The 18542-nt window shown below is 43.8% G+C and overlaps 1 protein-coding gene and 1 long non-coding RNA gene across 3 annotated transcripts in view; one reads left to right on the forward strand and one right to left on the reverse strand.

Moving 5' to 3' along the window:
- The window catches only part of Dipk1a (divergent protein kinase domain 1A), a 70499-nt gene that overhangs the window by 41442 nt on the left and 10515 nt on the right, over window positions 1-18542 (forward strand). The window contains exons 1-2 of one of the 2 annotated variants that reach the window (XM_038317295.1): window positions 4919-4972; window positions 12707-12841. In XM_038317295.1, the coding sequence (XP_038173223.1) occupies window positions 12722-12841 (120 nt within the window). In that variant the 5' untranslated portion in view covers window positions 4919-4972; window positions 12707-12721. Of the gene's footprint in view, window positions 1-4918; window positions 4973-12706; window positions 12842-18542 lie in introns of those variants that run through there. The other variant, XM_038317291.1, reaches the window with a different exon arrangement.
- LOC119805338 lies at window positions 406-17215 on the reverse strand. The gene is made up of 2 exons (XR_005283894.1): window positions 17097-17215; window positions 406-731 (listed from the first exon to the last, which is right to left on the reverse strand). It is a non-coding gene; the product is annotated as an uncharacterized LOC119805338 (long non-coding RNA).

Here is an 18542-nt window from a genome sequence, read left to right on the forward strand (position 1 = left end):
TTGGTTCCTAGTACCCACGTGGTGGTTCAGTGATCTGTAATTCCAGTTTCAGGGAATCTGACACCTTCTTCTGACCTCACATGGGCACCATAGATATCCATGCAGACAAAGCACTCATGCACATAAAATTAAAAACTTTCAAACAACTTAAGAACTTTCTTTATAAAAAAAAATTACATGCTGCTGTGCTATGGTGGTACACGCCTTTAATCCCAGCACTTGAGAAGCAGAGGCAGTCGGATCTTTGTGACTTGGAGGCCAGCCTGGTCTGTAAAGCGAGTTCCAGGACAGCCAGGACTGTTACACAGAGAAACCCTGACTTGGAAGAAAAGAAAGTGGTAAAACCCCTCTGCAAAATAGTTTTGCAATTACTTTAAAAGCTAAACATGTGAGTGTCACGTGGCCTAGCGATTATACTTTGGTTTATTTATTCCAGGGAAATTAGAACTTGTTTTGACACAGAAGTCTGTATATAAACATTGATAGCACATCTGTGTGTCACTCCAGTGGGAAAGCATAAGCAAGTTCCAGCGTGTGTGATGTGGGACACTACTCAACCGTACAATGGAAGCCTGTCGATACACCTGGGCTCCGCATCCAGGCGTGCTTTGTAAATGGCGTCATTTCTCAGGGCTTGAAGATCTAGGAAGCCCCAGAAGAAGATGTCTGCAGGCAGGTGCAACCTCTAGTGAAGGCCTGGTACCTTCTGGCTTTGTCCCACATGGAGAGAACTAAAAAAAAAAAAAAAAAAAAAAAAAAAAAAAAAAAAAACACTCTGGAGCCTCTTAGTGAGGGCTGCAACCTCATGGCTCAGCTGCCTTCCAAACACTCCTTCCCCAGATACCATCAGCTTGGTTGAAGAATTTGGAGGAGTGGGGATACAAACATTCAGATCAGCATGACCTGGATAAATCTCCAGAAAATTATACTGAGTGGGGAAAAAAAACAGTTTAGGGGCTGGAGAGATGGCTCAGTGGTTAAGAGCACTGGGTGCTCTTCCTGAGGACCTGGGTTCAGTTCCTATCACCCACATGACCCCACACTTCCCAGATCCCCCATACCATCCACACACACATGACCCCACACTTCCCAGATCCCCCATACCATCCACACATATATGACATAAATAAGTAAAACAGGAAGTCTGGAGCTAACAAGATGGCTCAGAGGGTAAAGGTGCTTGCCCCAAAGTTCATTCCTTGGAACCCACGTGATGGAAAGGTTTGTTTTTGGTTTTCGAGACAGGGTTTCTCTGTAGCTTTGGCTGTCCTGGAACTTGCTCCATAGACCAGGCTGGCATCGGACTCTCAGAGATCCACCTGTGTCTGCCTGATTAAAGGCGTGCGCCATCACCTTCTGGCCACAACGGAGAAGTGTGTTTCAAGTATGCAAATAAATAAAAACTCTAGTGTAATCACTTCCTAACTGGTTCTTTCTTACTCTAAGAAGCAGACATTTTTCAGTATTTGAAATTCAGATGTGTTTAAGTCTAATCATATTTCAGTACTTGGTATGTTTGTAATATTTCTTACTGAGTTATTCTTTTATTTTTAACTTTCTTTCTATGTGTTCTTTGTGTCTTTTGCATCATGCATCTCAAACCCTTTCATTTCCCTGCACCTTCTATTCTCCCTCTGCCCTTACAACACCCCCCAAAATTGAATGAAACTTAAGAGAAGAAAAAAGAAAAGAAAAAGAGGGAAAATCTCCTCATGGAAGCTGCAGTGTGACACAGGAGTCACACAGTAAACCCTTTTGCCCTTGTATCTTTATTTGCAAGGGTTCGTAGCAAAGAGGCATGGCCTCTGGTTTCTGCTGTACTATTGATGCTTGGCCCTCATTGGAACTCTCTTGGTTTTCCTTCTGTCTTAGAAATTCCACAATTAGAGAGGGCCATCTATTTGCATGGTTTGAAATGTTTTCAAAATGATTTTTGTTTGTTTTGTTAGTGTCTCAGTGTATAGCTCTGGCTGCCCTAGTCTACTTGTAAAATAGACTAGGCTAGCCTCCAGCTCACAGAGATCGCCCCTTCCGAAGTGGTGTGATTAAAGGAGTGTGCACCTATGCCTTACTAAAATTATCTTATCATTACAAGCTGATGTTCTTGTTGTTGTTTTCTCTGTGGTCCTGGCAATCCTAGAAATAACTCTGTAGACCAGGCTAGCCTCAAACTCAGAGATCCACCTGCCTCTGCCTCCTGAGTGCTAGAATTAAAGGCATGTGCCACCATGCCCAACTTGCAGACTTTTTTAAGATTCATTTTTATTGTTTTTACTTATATGTGTGTGTTTGTGTGTGTGTGTGTGTGTGTGTGTGTGTGTGTGTGTGTATTGCCCACTGAGGCCAGAAGTGTCAGATCCCTGGAGCTGGAGTTTTAGGCACTTGTGAGCTGTCTGACATGGTTGCTGGGAACCAAACTGAGGTCCTCTGCAAGACTACTGAGCAATCTTTTAGTCCTACAACTGATTTTTTTTAGTCTATTCTAAGAACTATTGCCACTATGAACGTTTTTCTACAAATGTCAAAATAGGTAAATGTGGGTGACATTCACTCAACTCTGAAGAGACTGCAAACAGACAGGTCATTTATATTTTTATTCCATGGATCCCTTTAACCTAAAGGCTCAGCTTAGATTCCTCTGCATTTTCACTGTTGTAGGTCAAGCACAAAGAATTCAGCCTTGGCAGCTCTTAAGATAAGCCACGTTGACCTAGGTCGAACTTCCTTGCCTTCTTTGCGATAGTTTCCTAGGTACAGCCCTGGCATACTCTACATTTTAGAAGTCTCAGGGAGGAATCTATGAGGTCTGTTTAGGGTCTACCTAACCTCAGTGTACCTGGACTTTTGTCAGGTCTCATGCTAAAATTTCAAAGAGCATATTTTAAAATATGCCATTGTCAAAGAAACGAAATTGAAGCTGTCTGTGGAACTGGGTTCCGAGCAGAGTCAAATAAGTGAAAATCAGTGAATGTTCATTTTTACAAGCTTTTGGGGGACATGGCATTATGTTTCAAATTATGTTGTCTTAAGCCTCTTAAAACTGCAAAGCTTTTGAACTAGAAATGTCACTTATGAAATCTCTGAAGAAATAATCAGATACTCAGGCAAAGATTTCTGTATCTAATCGGCTGTGAAGGAGAGCAGTTACAGGTCCTGAAGCCAGGGTGCCTCGATTCAAATCAGGGCCTCTTACTTAGAACCACCATGATTTGCTCAGCCCTTCTGTGTTTCTCAGTGTCTCCATCTGTAAAAAGGAACAATTCCTGCCTTGTAAAGTTCCTGTTAGAGAGAAATGGTGGCCCCTTAGTCAGTCAGTTACCACGGCAGCATGTGCAACACCATCCCCCAAACTCCGTGGTGTACATGTGCTTGTTTCTCCCTCACACATCCACATACGTGATAGTCTCTGCTGAGCTTGCCCCTAGGGTGTAGGTATAGTTAATGTAGACTATAGTGTCATTTATTTAGGGGTCTGTAAACAACCAGGAATAGGTTTTTCTCCTGGCAAATCCTGCTACACGGTCTTTGCACCACATCCACTGACAAACGCTTGTCAAAGCACATTCCATGCTGACCCAACATCCATGAGGCAGAGGAGAGAATGAATCTTCCCCACAGTATGAGGTTAGCAGATCCTCTCTATAATGATCAGAAGGTTTGTAAACACTGGCCTTGCTGGTCATGTGGTCTCTACATCCACTGGACTTCACTGTCACGGGAGAGAAGCTGCCTTAGTTAGCACATCAATGAATAAGGTGGTGGTGGCTGTAATTTAATAAATTCATGTTTATAAAAGCAGGCGGCACCTTGGCTCATGGGCCAGAGTTTTCTAACCATTGGCTAATTTATTCTAGTGGCTCAAAATCTTAAGAGGATTAAATAAATTAATATATGTAAAGTGTTTATTGGTTCCAGATGTGGAACACTAGCTAATATTGATCTTCCTTAGTAGTAGTATTGCTTTTGTTACTATAGAAATTATTGGAAATAATAAATGCCCAACAGTACAGATAGGGTCAGATACATTATGGCACACCCATACTTTAAAAAGGCTATGCATTCATTTAGATTTTGATACTATTTAGAAATTACTAAGGGGAGGGGTTGACTCAGTGATTAAGAGTATTTCCTGTGCAACCATAAGGACCTGAATTCTAATTCCTGGAGCCCAAACAAAAACCTGGGCATGGTTTCACTCATAGAACCCCAGTCGTGGCTGAGGTAGGAGAACAGAGACAAGAGGATTATTGGAGCTTGATTGCTTTAGCCTCACTCCAGGCTCAGTGAGAGACCCTGTCTCAAGGGAATAAAGCAGAGCATGACCGAACAAGACACTCTGTGTCTTCCTCTGGCCTCTGCGTAGGCAGGCATGCGTGTGCACGAGCACACACACACACACAAACACATGTGCATGCCGATACACTACATGTATACACTACACACACAGACACATACCCTAAAAAAACACAAAACATTTTTTTTTAAATCTAGGGGAGAGCTGGAAAGATTGCTAGTGGTTAAGTGTGCCTCTGGGTCTTCAGAGGACCCCAGTTTGTGTCATACGCTCACCTCACCAGAGGCTCACAGTCGCTGGAACACCCTCCTCTGCATCCAGGCATGGGGGAGGGGTCCCTGCAGGTGTCATACAGGGAGGCAAACCTCGTGAAGAGATAAGATTGAAAACCTGGTGTGGTGTGACTTGGCCAAACTGGGTCAGCCTTCAGGGAGTCTAATGCCAGGTGGTTCATTGCCAGCGTATTTAAACATAGCAGTTTGAGGAAGGGCTTCTGAAGGAGGTCCTTCTGTTTGTGTGCTGCTTTCACTGGTTAATGAATAAAGAAACTGCCTTGGCCTAGTTGACAGGGCAGAACTTAGGTAGGCCAGGGAGACAGAACTGAATTCTGGAAAGAAGAAGGCAGAGTCAGAGAGACACCATGGAGCCGCCAGAATCAGACATGCTGAATCTTTCCTGGTAAGCCACTGCCACGTGGCGATACATAGATTAATAGAAATGGGATAAATCAAGGTGTGAGAGTTAGGCAATAAGATGTTATAAATAAGCCAAGCAGTGATTTAATGAACACAGTTTCTGTGTGGTTCTTTCGGGGCTGAGTTAGCCGGGCGCGGCGGGCGACCAGGAAGAACAAGGGGCCCTCTCCTTGTAACAGGTTTCCAGGCAACAGTCAGTCCAGTTCCAAGTGCACAGCAAAGCTTAGGGTGTGAGTACACGGAGACTCCTTCACATAGAACACGCCTACAGTAAAGCTTAGGGTGTGACTACATGGAGACTCCTTCATATAGAACATGCCTACAGTAAAGCTTAGGGTGTGTCTACATGGAGACTCCTTCATATAGAACATGCCTAGAATCTAGGGGGTCTCTGACTGATAGCATAGAGGTCAGCAGGTCAGAAAGTGTCTGTGACGTCTACCCTAAAGATAGGTAATGGTCTAGGGGGAAGAGTCTGGGATGGTCATATTGGGAATCAGGGTGAGGTCTGTTATTACGTCATCACACTGTGGTAAATAAGACTGATTCATTAATGGTTTGCAATGGAAAGGGCCGAAGCCCCAGATGAGCCCTCCTGTCTGTCTGCTCTCCTGGGCCTCCCCTCAGAAAGCCAGAGCAGGCGAGCAAGCCCGCTTCTCTTGCAGCTCAGACCATGCCCAAAGGGCCAGTCCCCAAAAGCTTATTAGCTGAATAGATTCCCACAACCCCTCCCCTTTTGTCTAAATAAGAGGGTTCTAAACCTAAAACAAAACTATATAAGAACAAATATCAAGTATTGTCCGGGAAAAAGAAAAAGCAAAAACATACACAAAAATAGAACAACCAACATAAACAAGCTCAAGCAAGAAACACACGCTAAATGTCTAGACTAAGGTAATTAGCAAATAACAGTTGTCTATCCTGAGGAGTCTGAGTCTTGTATACACACACACACACACACACACACACACACACCGCTCTATTCTGCTAAGCCATTGGCTGAAACAATTGTAACTGATATATTAAACCTCTCAGTGGTTATTCAGGAACAGGCAGGCAGAGAAGAACCTGTCCAGGGAGACCAGAGGGATAGAGAAGAGCCTTCTGTTTCCAGTCTGTCCCTTCAGATAGTAAAAAGGTCACCAGGACGTTAGAACAGCCTCCACTCTCAGCTCTCTGAATGGAATGCAGGTGTTTGATTTTTATCTTCTCCATTGAGGAGACACCCCTCCGTAATTAACATTCCTGGTTCTCTTAGTGTTTCTCTGTGAATACAAGGAAGTCTGTGCCCCCAACACAGATATATGTGGCATACACTTACACACACACACACACACACACACACACACACACACACACACACCTAACAATTTAATAAAAACCTAGTGGGGCCGGGCGGTGGTGGCGCACGCCTTTAATCCCAGCACTCGGGAGGCAGAGGCAGGCGGATCTCTGAGTTCGAGGCCAGCCTGGTCTACAAGAGCTAGTTCCAGGACAGGCTCTAGGAACTACAGGGAAACCCTGTCTCGAAAAAAAAAAAAAAAACCTAGTGGGAAAGGAATATATTTGTTTTCAAATGAAAAGATAATTTCTGTTATTACATGAGTCCAGTTTTTTTCTTAGAAAGTAATGTATTTTGGGGCTGGAGAGATGGCTCAGAGGTTAAGAGCATTGCCTGCTCTTCCAGAGGTCCTGAGTTCAATTCCCAGCAACCACATGGTGGCTCACAACCATCTGTAATGGGGTCTGGTGCCCTCTTCTGGCCTGCAGACATACACACAATACAGAGTACTGTATACATAATAAATAAATAAATATTTTTTAAAAAGAAAGTAATGTATTTTGTATGTACTCATGCAAGAAACAGCTGGATAAAGACCCTCTGTTTTGTAATTCTTTATTTTTCTTTTTTAAATTTCTCCACCTGGCTTTGCTGATATCTATACTAAAATATTTCAGTAAAGAGCTGAGAAGACTGGCAAAGTGGCTCAGGCTTGGCAGAGCACACAACCTAGCCGTGCAAGGTCTGGGTTTCATCCTCAGAACCACAGGAAGAGAGGAAAGTCAGGCTTCTGGGAAGTGGTCAGGGCAGCATCCCACGGGGACAGCGCCCCTCACTGATCAGGGCAGCAGCCCACGGGGACAGCACCCCTCACTGGTCAGGGCAGCAGCCCATGGGGACAGCACCCCTTACTGGTCAGGGCAGCAGCCCACGGGGACAGTGCCCCTCACTGGCTCTCAGGAAAGACACAGTGTACCTGCAGACACGGTGTAGCTTCCACCTGGACGTTTTAGAGCAGGAATCAGGAAAATCAGCTCTCACATAAGAACTCCTTTAATCCCAGTACTCTGGTGGCAAAGTCAGGCAGATCTCTTGAGTTTGAGGCCAGCTAGGTCTATAGTCAGTTCTAAAACAGGTAGCTACATAGACCCTGTCTTAAAAACAAAACCAACAGAAAAATCTTTAGATTTGTTTTAAGATAAATTATGAAAGTGGTGTCAGCAATAGTTTAAAAAAAGAAGTAAAATTTCTGCTTCTTTTTTTAAAGATTTATTTATTTATTATGTATACAGTGTTCTGTCTGCATGTATTCCTGCAGGACAGAAGAAGGCACCAGATCTCATTATAGATGGCTGTGAACCACCATGTGATTGCTGGGAATTGAACTCAAAACCTCTGGAAGCACAGTCAGTGCTCTTAACCTCTGAGCCATCTCTCCAGCACAAATTTCTGCTTTTAAAATCACTCTGGGGTTTTGTGGGATTTTCTGTTCTGCCTTGTATTTATCTAGGAGGTGGGCACATGTATGTGCATGTCCCCCTCGTGCATGCCATCTGTGTGGGGGGGTCATAAAATGGCTTGTGGGAGTTAGCATGTTTTCTCTTTCTGTTGTATGGGTTCTAAAGCTTGAACTGAGGTCAGGGGCAGGCTTGTTGGAACACCCCCACCACAGATGCACACCACTTGCACACAGTGCCTGCAAAGGTCAGGAAAGGGTGTTGGATCCCCAGACAGCTGGAGTTACAGATGGTTGTTACCCATCGTGTGCGTACTGGGACTTGAACTTGGGTCATCTGGAGAGCAGCCAGTTCTCTTAACCTCTGAGCCATCTCTCTAGCCCCTTGCCTTTGTCTTTGAGACAGATCTCCCAGGCTGGCCCCAAATTTGCTATATAGCTAGCTGACTTTTGCTTTGAACTTCTGTTCTTTCTCCCTTTACCCATCCAGTGCTAGGATTACGGACTTGCTGGGGATACACCTACACCACTGTTCTCTAGTGTGGGGTTGACAGAGAAAGGTTATCAAGTGCATATTTTCCATCTTCAGTGACTTGTATTTATAATAAAAGATTGATAATTATTCTTACCAATAACTTTACACTAGTAATAATTTCTGCATTAAAGGCTAATCAAAAATAAAATGATAGTGTCATACAAATTTGACATCTTGGGCTGGGTGACGCTTGGGGAGTGTCTTAGTTAGGGTTTCTATTGCTGTGAGGAAAAACCATGACCACAGCATCTCTTATAAAGAAAAACATTTAATTGGGGCTCGCTTAAAATTTCAGAGGTTTAGCCCATTATCATCGTGGTAGGTCACGGCGGCAGGCAGGCAGACATGGTGCTGGAGAAGGAGCTGAGAGTTCTGCATCTTGATCCACAGGCAGCAGGAGCAACTGTGTCATACTGAGAGTAGCTTGAGCAACGGAGACCTCAAAGCCCACGCCCACCGCAACACACTTCTGCAATAAGGCCACACCTGCTCCAACAAAGCCACACCTCCTAAGAGCGTCACTCTCAAACCACCACAGGGAGGAAATTATTACCCATCATAGCATGTTTAAACATGTCTCTGGATACTACCCATGAGAGATCAGCAGCAAACCACAGTCTGAGACCGAATGTCTCCAGATGTTGCCAAGTGCCTTGCTAGGGGGCCATATTGACACAGTTGGGAACCGCTGTCCTGTGTGTTTCCTAAGACTGTTTTGCTTTACAGGAGCATAGTTTGGAATAAAGCAGTGTTCCATTAGGAGCTAAGAACAAAACCAGCACAATAAAAAACCTGCTAGGACGTAACTCCAAACAGTTAAGCATAAACAAAAATTTCAGACTGTATTTCCTGATCCAAGGGTAGATTGTCTAGGTAGCTGTTATACAGCAGACCACTAGAAACGTTTTAGCAAATGCCACCTGGGGAAAATAAAATTAGTTAATAGAGGTGTAATTTATAGTGTTTCTTCCTTCAGTCATCATTTTACAGTGGGAGGCTGCAGATCTTTTTATTACACTACTTTTTATACGTAACAAGCAATTTTCTGTAGCGTGCTGGATAAAGATGTGATTTGCTTCTTTGGTCATGATGTCTATAACAGGTGATGCCCAGCACCCTGCTGGGGACATCATTAGTCTGATTTCTCTACAACATGCTTGGCCTTTTGTGTGTGGGAAGCACTCACGGGCTACCTCAGCTCCCGGGGTGTTCTTCAGCTGGAACATATGCCAGGGTGTGTGGGAAAATACAGCTCATGGAGAGAGAAGAGCAAAGTACTGCTACCCCAGAACCATCTTTTCACACCATGGGTATTCTGTCATTCTTCAAGTTATCAGTTGTCTCACAAGTATTAGTGGTTCTTTGTGGGGTTTGGAGGTTAGTTTGGTGGTAGAATGCTTGTCTAGGAAACACAGAACCCCGGGTCTGGTCCCCATCACTGAAAACATTAGAATAGAGGAAGGGGAAGGGAGAGAGGGAGAGCATGCTGGCTCTGCTAGTACAGGTGCCCCTTGCCAAACTAAGGACCTGAACTCAATCCCTGGAACCCACATGGTGGTTGTAGATAATCAATTCTCTCTCTCCCTCTCCCTCTCTTCCTCTCTCTCCCTCTCCCTCCCTTCCTCTCTCTCTCTCTCTCTCTCTCTCTCTCTCTCTCTCTCTCTCTCTCTCTCTCTCTCTCTCTCTCTCTCTCTCTCTCCTACTTGGGAAAATGTAGAAAAAGGAAAAACTTTGGCTTGTCACAAATACAGTTTTCTCTTTGTTTCGTTTTGTTTTGTTTTGAGGCAGGTTGTCACTATGTAGCCGTAGTTGGTCTAGAACTCTCCATGTTGACCAAGCTGGCCTTGAACTCAGAGATCAGACTGCCTCTGCCTCCCAGGTGCTGGGATTAAATTATGTTCCATCAATCCAGGCCTTCAAATTTGATTTTTTTAGTAATTTTTTGAAATTAAAAATTTTAAATTTTTTTTAAATTAAAATTTTACCATTTTCCTCTTCCCTTACCAGCGGCTCTTCCCATGTACCCACCCCCTCAAATTTATGACCTCTTTTTCTTTAACTATACACACATATATAATATATTCCTAAATATAAATATACAAATACAGCCTGCTTTGTCTGTATAATGTTACGTGCATGAATATGATTTCAGGGTTTAACATGTGGTGTTGCGGATGACCCTGGGGAAGACTATCCCTGTCAGCATTGCCTGCAGGCCTTCCTCTAGGTTGCGGTCTGTGAGCTTCCCCTTCTGTGTGTTAGCATGTCTGTCCGTGTTGTTGGTATCCTCCTTTGTTCTTTGGGGTTTTGGGTTTTGGTTTGGGGGGGACTTTGTTGTTGTTGTTGTTTGAGACAGGATTTCTCTGTGCAGCTCTGGCTGTCCTGGAACTTGCTCTGTAGACCAGCCTGGCCTCAAACTCAGAGGTCCACCTGCCTCCGTCTCCCAAGTGCTGGGATTAAAGGCGTGCGCCACTACCATCCAGCTTATTTTTTGTTTGTTTTACCATTTTTTCATTTGAGTCAGAACTCCAGAAAGATTTCTATATTATAGTCATTTGCTATGTTTCAATATTTTTCCGTTTGTAAGTTTCTCCTTCTCTTGCTTTTTACCCCGTGTGGTTGAAGAAATGACTTCTTTGCATTGCAAAGTTTCCCACAGCCTCAAACTGTCGCTTGCTTCAGAGTCTACCTCTGTCTCCACCGTTTCCTTTGGACTGGTGGGTGCAGCTAGAGGCTTGCTCAGATCCAGATCCTGTCCTCTCTTTGGCAGGGTAGAGAAGGCTGCAGCCAGGGATAGCATTGTTGGGCTCTCGCACCGTGACTTGAGATGGATTTTAGCTGATGTTCTTTAGTATTTGCTCTGTGCACAACAATGTGCTTACTTTGCAGGCAAGTATCTTTAATCTTGGTGGAGTCTCATAATGTTAGCCCATGCTGGTCTATTGCTGGTGATCAGACTTCTGTTAGGACCAAGTAATTGCAAAAGGTTTTTAGACAGACCTCTTGGTTCTATTGTGCTGCATGTGGTTTAGCTTTTTTTATGAGTTCACCTAGAGCTACATAAAAATATTTCGCATTAAACAGTCTTTTATACTGAGCAGCAATGTGCTCCTTTAATCTCAGCACTCAGGAGGCAGAGGCAGGCAGATCTTTGTGAGTTTGAGGCCAGCCTGGTCTACAGAGTGAGTTCCAGGACAGCCAGGACTACACAGAGAAACTCTGTCTTCAAAACAAACAAAAAAGCTCTTTTACATTTAATAATAAAATCCAAAAACCTTCCATCTAACTGAATTATTTGTACTCAGGCTTTTGGTACTGGGGTTTTCACCGTGCGTGAAAACCCACAAGGACAGATCTGTGTCAGAGCTTGGTTTTCCCTCTGAACTCCTGTCTTCTGCAGGTGCACCTTGGCTCTTTCATCTCTCCCTGCTCTCTCTTCCTGCTCATGGTGCTGACAGTGTTCTACTGTTCCCCAAGTGTGAGAAACTGGCTCGGGGTGGTAACGGCAAAACTAGCTCTCATTGTGTGTGTGCATCTTTAATTTATTCTGCTCAGTTCTCTCTGTAGACCTCAGTTCTACTGTTTATTAAATGAAACCACTGGAATTCTTGATCTGAACAGTAAATATCAGGCGATGTTGACCAACTGCCGCATTTGAAGATTTAGCGGCTTGCTCTGCGCCTGGTGCAGAAGGCCCCAGCAGCTGCAATCGGATATCAGCGCAAAGAGGATCCTATTGTGTGGCTTCCTTGCTGGCATGCGAAGAGTAATTTATGCTTTTCTTTTCATTTCCTCGTTTTTGTTTGTTTTCCTTTTGGGGACAGAATCTTATATAGTCTAGATTGGCAACTCAGTGTCGCTGAAGATGACCTTGAACTTCCGATTCTCTGCTTCACCTCCAAGTGCTGGGCTCACAAGCGCACACCACCATACCTGGCTAAGCCATTCTTCTTGTCATTCTTCTTTGTTTCTCAAGACAGGGTTTCTCTGTGTGGTCCTGGCTGTCGTGGACCAGGCTGGCCTTCAACTCACAGAGATGCACCTGCCTCTGTCTCCCGAGTGCTGGGATTAAAGGTGTATGCCACCACTGGCTGGCTAAGACATCTTAATTACTATGTTTAGTCATAAAGACCTTTAAAATTCTCGTCTGAAACAGTGTTTGGTCAGTTTCTAATAAACAGCAACTGTAGCTCTCATTTCCTGGTCTCATTAGCGCTGTGTGGTGGTATTTGAAAGGCTGTACATCCTAAAGAGTATTTTGTTCCCTTTTCCTTGGTAAGACCGGGGAACTTACTTTTCTAAGATGGGTGTTGTTTGGGTTCCTTGAAAATGCACTTTGTTCTAGACGTGCATCATTGAGCTTCTCTAAGTGAGCAGAGTGCCCTGTTTCAGGACAGTGTCGGCTCTCTGCTGAATGAGTGACTTTTGTGTCCTTCACTTGCAGGCTCGTCTCTCGTACATGCGGGTGAAGTATCTTTTCTTTTCCTGGTTGGTGGTTTTTGTTGGAAGCTGGATCATATATGTGCAGTATTCAGCCTACACAGAGCTATGCAGAGGGAAGGACTGTAAGAAGATCATAGTGAGTATTTTACATTTTTTACTGTTTTGAAAAACCTCCTATAACCATCTATAGTTACTATGTAAGGACTGACTAATAAATAAATGTCTTCAACAGTAAAAGCAATTTGATATTATACTTGTGCAGAACTTCCTAACATATTGATAAATGCAGTTCTCAGAATTCTAAATATGTTTTAGTTTTCAAATGTATTTGAAATTTGAAATCATATTTTTAAATGTTTAGCATATAAGTGTTGTATGTATAGACTTTCTAAAATACTTTTGTTTGATTTTGTTTGTTTTTAAGAAAGTGTCTATGTATCCCTGGCTGTCCTAGAACTCGCTCTGTAGACTAGACTGGCCTCGAATTCAGAGATGTGTAGGGATATTTTGTTTGTGATCTAACAAGTAAAACTTGGCTGAAGATCAGAGTGCAGAACTAAACCACTAGTTAGCCACAGAGCCCAGGCAATGGTGGTACAGACCTTTAATCCCAGCACTCAGGAGACAAAGGCAGGTGGATCTCTGTGAGTTCAAGGCCACCCTGGGCTACACTAGACTGATCCAGTCTCAAAGAGAGCAGAGCCCAGAGGTGGTGGCTCACACCTTTAATCTCAGTACTTGAGCGTCACAGGCCTTTAAACCCAGCACTAGGAAGGTGGAGACAGAAGTGATAGATATGGCTGGGCAGAGAGAGGAATATAAGGCGGTGGAGACAGGAGCTCGGATGTAGTCTGAGCATGCAGTCTGAGAATTAGTAGAGAGTCCCATAAAAACAGAACAGAACAACAATAAACATATGGTTCTGAAGTAAGTGTTTTGATATATATTGAAAGGTATTATAGAAAATAAGGAGTTAGCTTAGTCAAACCTCAAGTATTTAAAATAAGAGTGCTCCACAACCAGCAAATACTGCTGCTAATCTTGAACTGATAAAATCGACCGCCCCTTCAGTCTGAGCATTGGTAGAGGTAAAAGGCCCCTCTAGTGGCTGGCTGCACACTTTTCTGATCTTTCAGCTGTCATCCCTAATATCTGACTCCAGATTTTTATTTATTAAGACGAATTCGAATTTGTGCAACAGTGATGTGCATTCCTCTGCCTCCCAAGTGCTAGAATTAAAGATGTGTGCCACCACACCCATTTTAGGGTACATATTTTTAACGAATGAAGTCATATCAAACATAAAATTTTATATAAAGTGTATATATTTATCACTTAGTTTTTTCTCCTAGTGATTCAATATATTTTATAAAAGTTATTTTATCAGTTCAAGATTAGCAGCAGTATTTGCTGGTTGTGGAGCACTCTTATTTTAAATACTTGAGGTTTGACTAAGTTAACTCCTTATTTTCTATAATACCTTTCAATATATATCAAAACACTTACTTCAGAACTATATGTTTATTTTTGTTTTGTTCTGTTTTTGTGGGACTTAGGCTTAAACCAAGGACCTAAGGCATCCAAGCAGGTGCATACCTCCAAACCGTGTCCTTCTCATAAGCGTGTGTATGTGTACATGAGAGAACATGTGTGTGTGCACATGCATGTGTGTGTGCAAGCGTGTGGCTTTGAATGTCAGAGGACAGCTTTCAGTTCTCTTCTTCCTCTGTGTTCCTGTTTTTGCCACTGCTCTCTGCTGTGCTGTCTGTGTGAGCTGATTCTCCTTGTCTTCCCCTCACTTAGGAGTGCTGAGGTAACAGATGTGTGTGAGCCGCTGCACCTGGGATTGAACTCAGATCACCAGAGCTTTTTGGCAAGCACTTTTACCCACTGAGCCATCTTGCTGGCCCCTTCATACAATTATATTTTCAGTAGTAATGCCTTGTGACTGCTAAGCTCGAAGGAGACTGAGGCAGGAGGATCATAAGTTCAGTGTAAGACGGATACATGATGAGGATGAGAAACTATCTCAAAAGAAGAGGAGACAAAGAAGGAGAAGGAGGAGGACTAATTCTTAGGATTCCTGTAGTTATAAGCCATTAGTGGTTCTGTGATTATTGGATGTCACTTTACCCAGGCCAGTCGTCTCAGATACACATCTATACATGTATACAACACCTATACATGTATACAACAGGAACAGTGCATTGCTCTTACAGAGCCAATATTTGAGCAGAAATGAAAGTAAGAAATCATACTGAAATAAGTATTGTCAGGCTCGGAGATGGCTCATTGGGTAAAACTCTTGAGCTTGGATCCGTGACACCAACGTAAAAAGCCGAACACAGGGATACATGCCTAAAACCTCAGTCAGGGAAACAGAGACAGGAGGACTCAGATGCTTGATGGCCAGCCAGTTTAGCCCGTCCATGAGATCAGTAAAGGAAGGAAATGATAGGAGAAGGTATCACTGATGGTCCCCACATGCAGGCATAGCCACACACACACACGCACACAAACGTGTGTTCACACAGCAATACACACAAATACGTATAATCTCCGAGTCAAGTATTCTTTGTTCAACATATTTAACAGAAATAAGCAACTATCATTACTGAATATTTATCTCAGTATCTTTAATGTAGTAGTGCATGTTCACATCTCTGAGAGACAATGACTGCACTTGGTTAGAAGAAAATGCACCCTGCCAACCCCATTCCAGGAGAGCCCGTTCACGCCATCTGGTAATGTTAGAGCGACTACCCTCAGAGATGGAGCCAGAAGTGAGGGTTAGGATTTTATCTTGTACTCATATCTTATTAAACACAAGGCATCTGTTGGCATGTGCCCTGCCACTGTGACATACCACTGAAGTGCCTCACTATTGTCTGCCCTAATTTCCCTTTAACTGTAAGACCTAGAGACAGATGTGATTCCAGCATAACTGGATAGTTGTTTTACAAATTCTTTGAAACCTAAAGTACATGATTTTCTCACAGCTTTATTTTAATGCTGTCATTTTGCAATTGGTGCCAGAGGAATAGAACTTGAAGTGGTCTTCTGGGTCCACATGCGTGCACTTGTACATGCGCACACACGCAGAGAGAACTCAGGAGCTGGGATGACCTTGCAAATATCCACCCAGCCCTTGAACCCTGTCACTGGCCAGTTCATGGGCATAGAGGTCCACCCTCACAAAGAAGCGTGGCCTGTTCAAAGGCCCACTCTAACGGAAAGCAGATCGTAGATCAGAGAGCTTACTACGTCTGTTCCGGTAGCTGTTCAGTTATCTGCTCGAGTCCTAAAGGATTTTTGAGTGGCTCACTGTAGGATCAGCTGCAGTATATTTACATTTGCTGTTGGTAATTACATTAAATGTAAATGGAACAGATATTTTCATACAAAGTTTGTTGGCTATCTTCTAAAAATCAAATCTAAAGTTCAATATAGGAGCACTGGCCTCTGATTGCAGCACTTGGAAGGATCAGTGTAGACAAAAGTGTAACAAAGTCAAGGGCAGCCTAAGGTACAGAGTGAGACCCTGCCTCAAAACAGAAACAGCAAACAAATCTGGGTGGTGGTGACGCATGCCTTTAATCCCAGCACTCAGGAGGCAGAGGCAGGCGGATCTCTGTGAGTTCAAGGCCAGCCTGGTCTACACAGTGGGTTCCAGGACAGCTAGGACTATTTCACATAGAAGCCCTATTTCAGGGGGTGGGATGGAGAGTCTAACTGTATTATTTGAGAGACATATTTTAAATGTTTTAAAAGTTGAAAGTAAAGAAAAGGAAAGCCATTCATACAGATATTAAAATTTTAACAATATACATGTAGAAAAAAATCTGAACCAGCCCCTCACTGCCTTAAAATGTAATTTTAGATTTATAATACATTTTAGATTTATCCTCCAGGGTTTTAGTTGCATAATATTTGCCTAAGGAGTTTTTCAAAATTTTCAGCAATGTGTACACTTTATTCAGTCCAGTCATTCTTGTTTAGAGATATGGAGTCTGAGTGGATTATCTCTCTTGTATGTTACTACATCTGCTGTTCTGTGTGGAATAGTTAGACTCAGGGAGGTCCACTTCTCTCTCTCCCAAGCACTGGGGTTAAAAATGTGTGCACTCCATTTGACCATATCACCGTTACATTTACTATTTTCTCTTCTGCCTGCCCGTGGGTATGGCTGAGAAGATAGATATAACAAACATGGAAATATATGATAAAATGTCTTGTCAGAGTCCTGTCAGAGAAGCAAAACCAACTATAAAAGATCGTCAGATTAGTCAAGTCCCAGATCTGTGGGGAAGGGGCTGTAGACGTGGCTCAGTTGGTGAGCACTGGCCGAGCGTGTGTCAGTCCCCAGCCCCTCACGAACGTGTAGCACTCACTTGTGATCCCATCCCTTGGGAGAAGCAGGGTGATCCGGAGTTCAACGTCATTCTTAGCGACAGTAGGGAGCTTGAGTCCAGCCTGGGAAGGATGAGACTGTTTCAGAAATAAACACAACCCACAGGGTGGCCAGTGAGGAAGGGCGGGCTGGAGTGTGGGCGTGGCCTGAAGATGCTGTCCAGTGAGGAAGGGCGGGCTGGAGTGTGGGCGTGGCCTGAAGATGCTATCCACAGGCAGAGCTTCCCTAAATCCCTCCATTGAACTGAATCAGATCCCAAAGTCAATGACGATGGACTTTAACTCCATCCACAAACCCCCACAGGAGCATCTGGACTGGGTTAGTAACTAACAACTGTAGCCCAGCCAAGCCGACACAGGAAAAACAAACACAGCATAGCCAGTATGGTGGCACCCACCTGTAATCCCAGGACTGAATACTGGGGCAAGGTGATTTCAAATTTGAGCTAGCCTGAGGAATAGCGAAACCCTATTTTAAAAAGTGGAGGGGGGCCAACTCAGCAGGGAGAGTACTATCCATGCGAGCCTAGGGTTCTGAGTTCAGTCCCTGAGAACCACGTAAAGATAGGAGGGGGGAATTGAATGCACATTTGTGCTCGTGCATCTGCCCCCTCCTCCCAAATAATAAATGAAATATATTTCAGAAAGCACTTGGAGAGTGGCGGCAGGAAGATAGGAAGTCTATCTGCTTGCTCCATAGTGAGCTTGAGTCCAGCCTAGGCTACATGAGGTCCTGTCTCAAGTGCCAAACTTCAACAACAAAAGACCATCCCATCAGGTTAAGATGACTTAGTCTGTGCTACAAATAGTTGTACTGTAAAAAAATCTAAAGAAAGAAGACGTTGCCAACAGAGAGACGGTAGTAAGCAGAACAGAGAGAAAAGCTTATAGAGGAGGTAGTTCCTCTTGGGCGGCAGAGGCAGTGGATCTCTGTGAGCTCAAGGCCAGACTGCTCTATATAGCGAGTTCCAGTCCAGCCAGGGCTACATAGTGACACCTGTCTCAAAACAAAACCTCCCAGAGCCTTATAGAATAGAAGTATCTGGGCCACAGCAAGGGAGTGTTTCTTCCCCAGACTGGGAGTCAGGCTTACCCAGCATTTCCTCCCTGAGAACACTGCTGATTTGCACAGGCCAGGGAGTAACGAGAGCCATGTAGAAGCCACCAAACCTTGGACTTGGCTAGGACTTGGTTACCTGTAAAAGAAGATTTTTCCTCCTTTTTTTTGGGGGGGGGGGGTGAAGTGGGTTGAGGAGGGACAGGATCTCTCTGTAGCCCAGACTGGCTTAGAAATCGCTATGTAACCCAGGCTGGCCTTGGCCCTGCTGCCTCAGCCTCTGAAGTGCTGGGATTCTACCTGTGAACCACTCTGAGCTTGATAACAGGCTCTGAAAACTAGAAAAAGCAGTTGGAGTTAAGTAGGGTCT

This window comes from Arvicola amphibius, chromosome 1 (assembly GCF_903992535.2).
Source record: "Arvicola amphibius chromosome 1, mArvAmp1.2, whole genome shotgun sequence".
NCBI lineage: Eukaryota > Metazoa > Chordata > Mammalia > Rodentia > Cricetidae > Arvicola > Arvicola amphibius.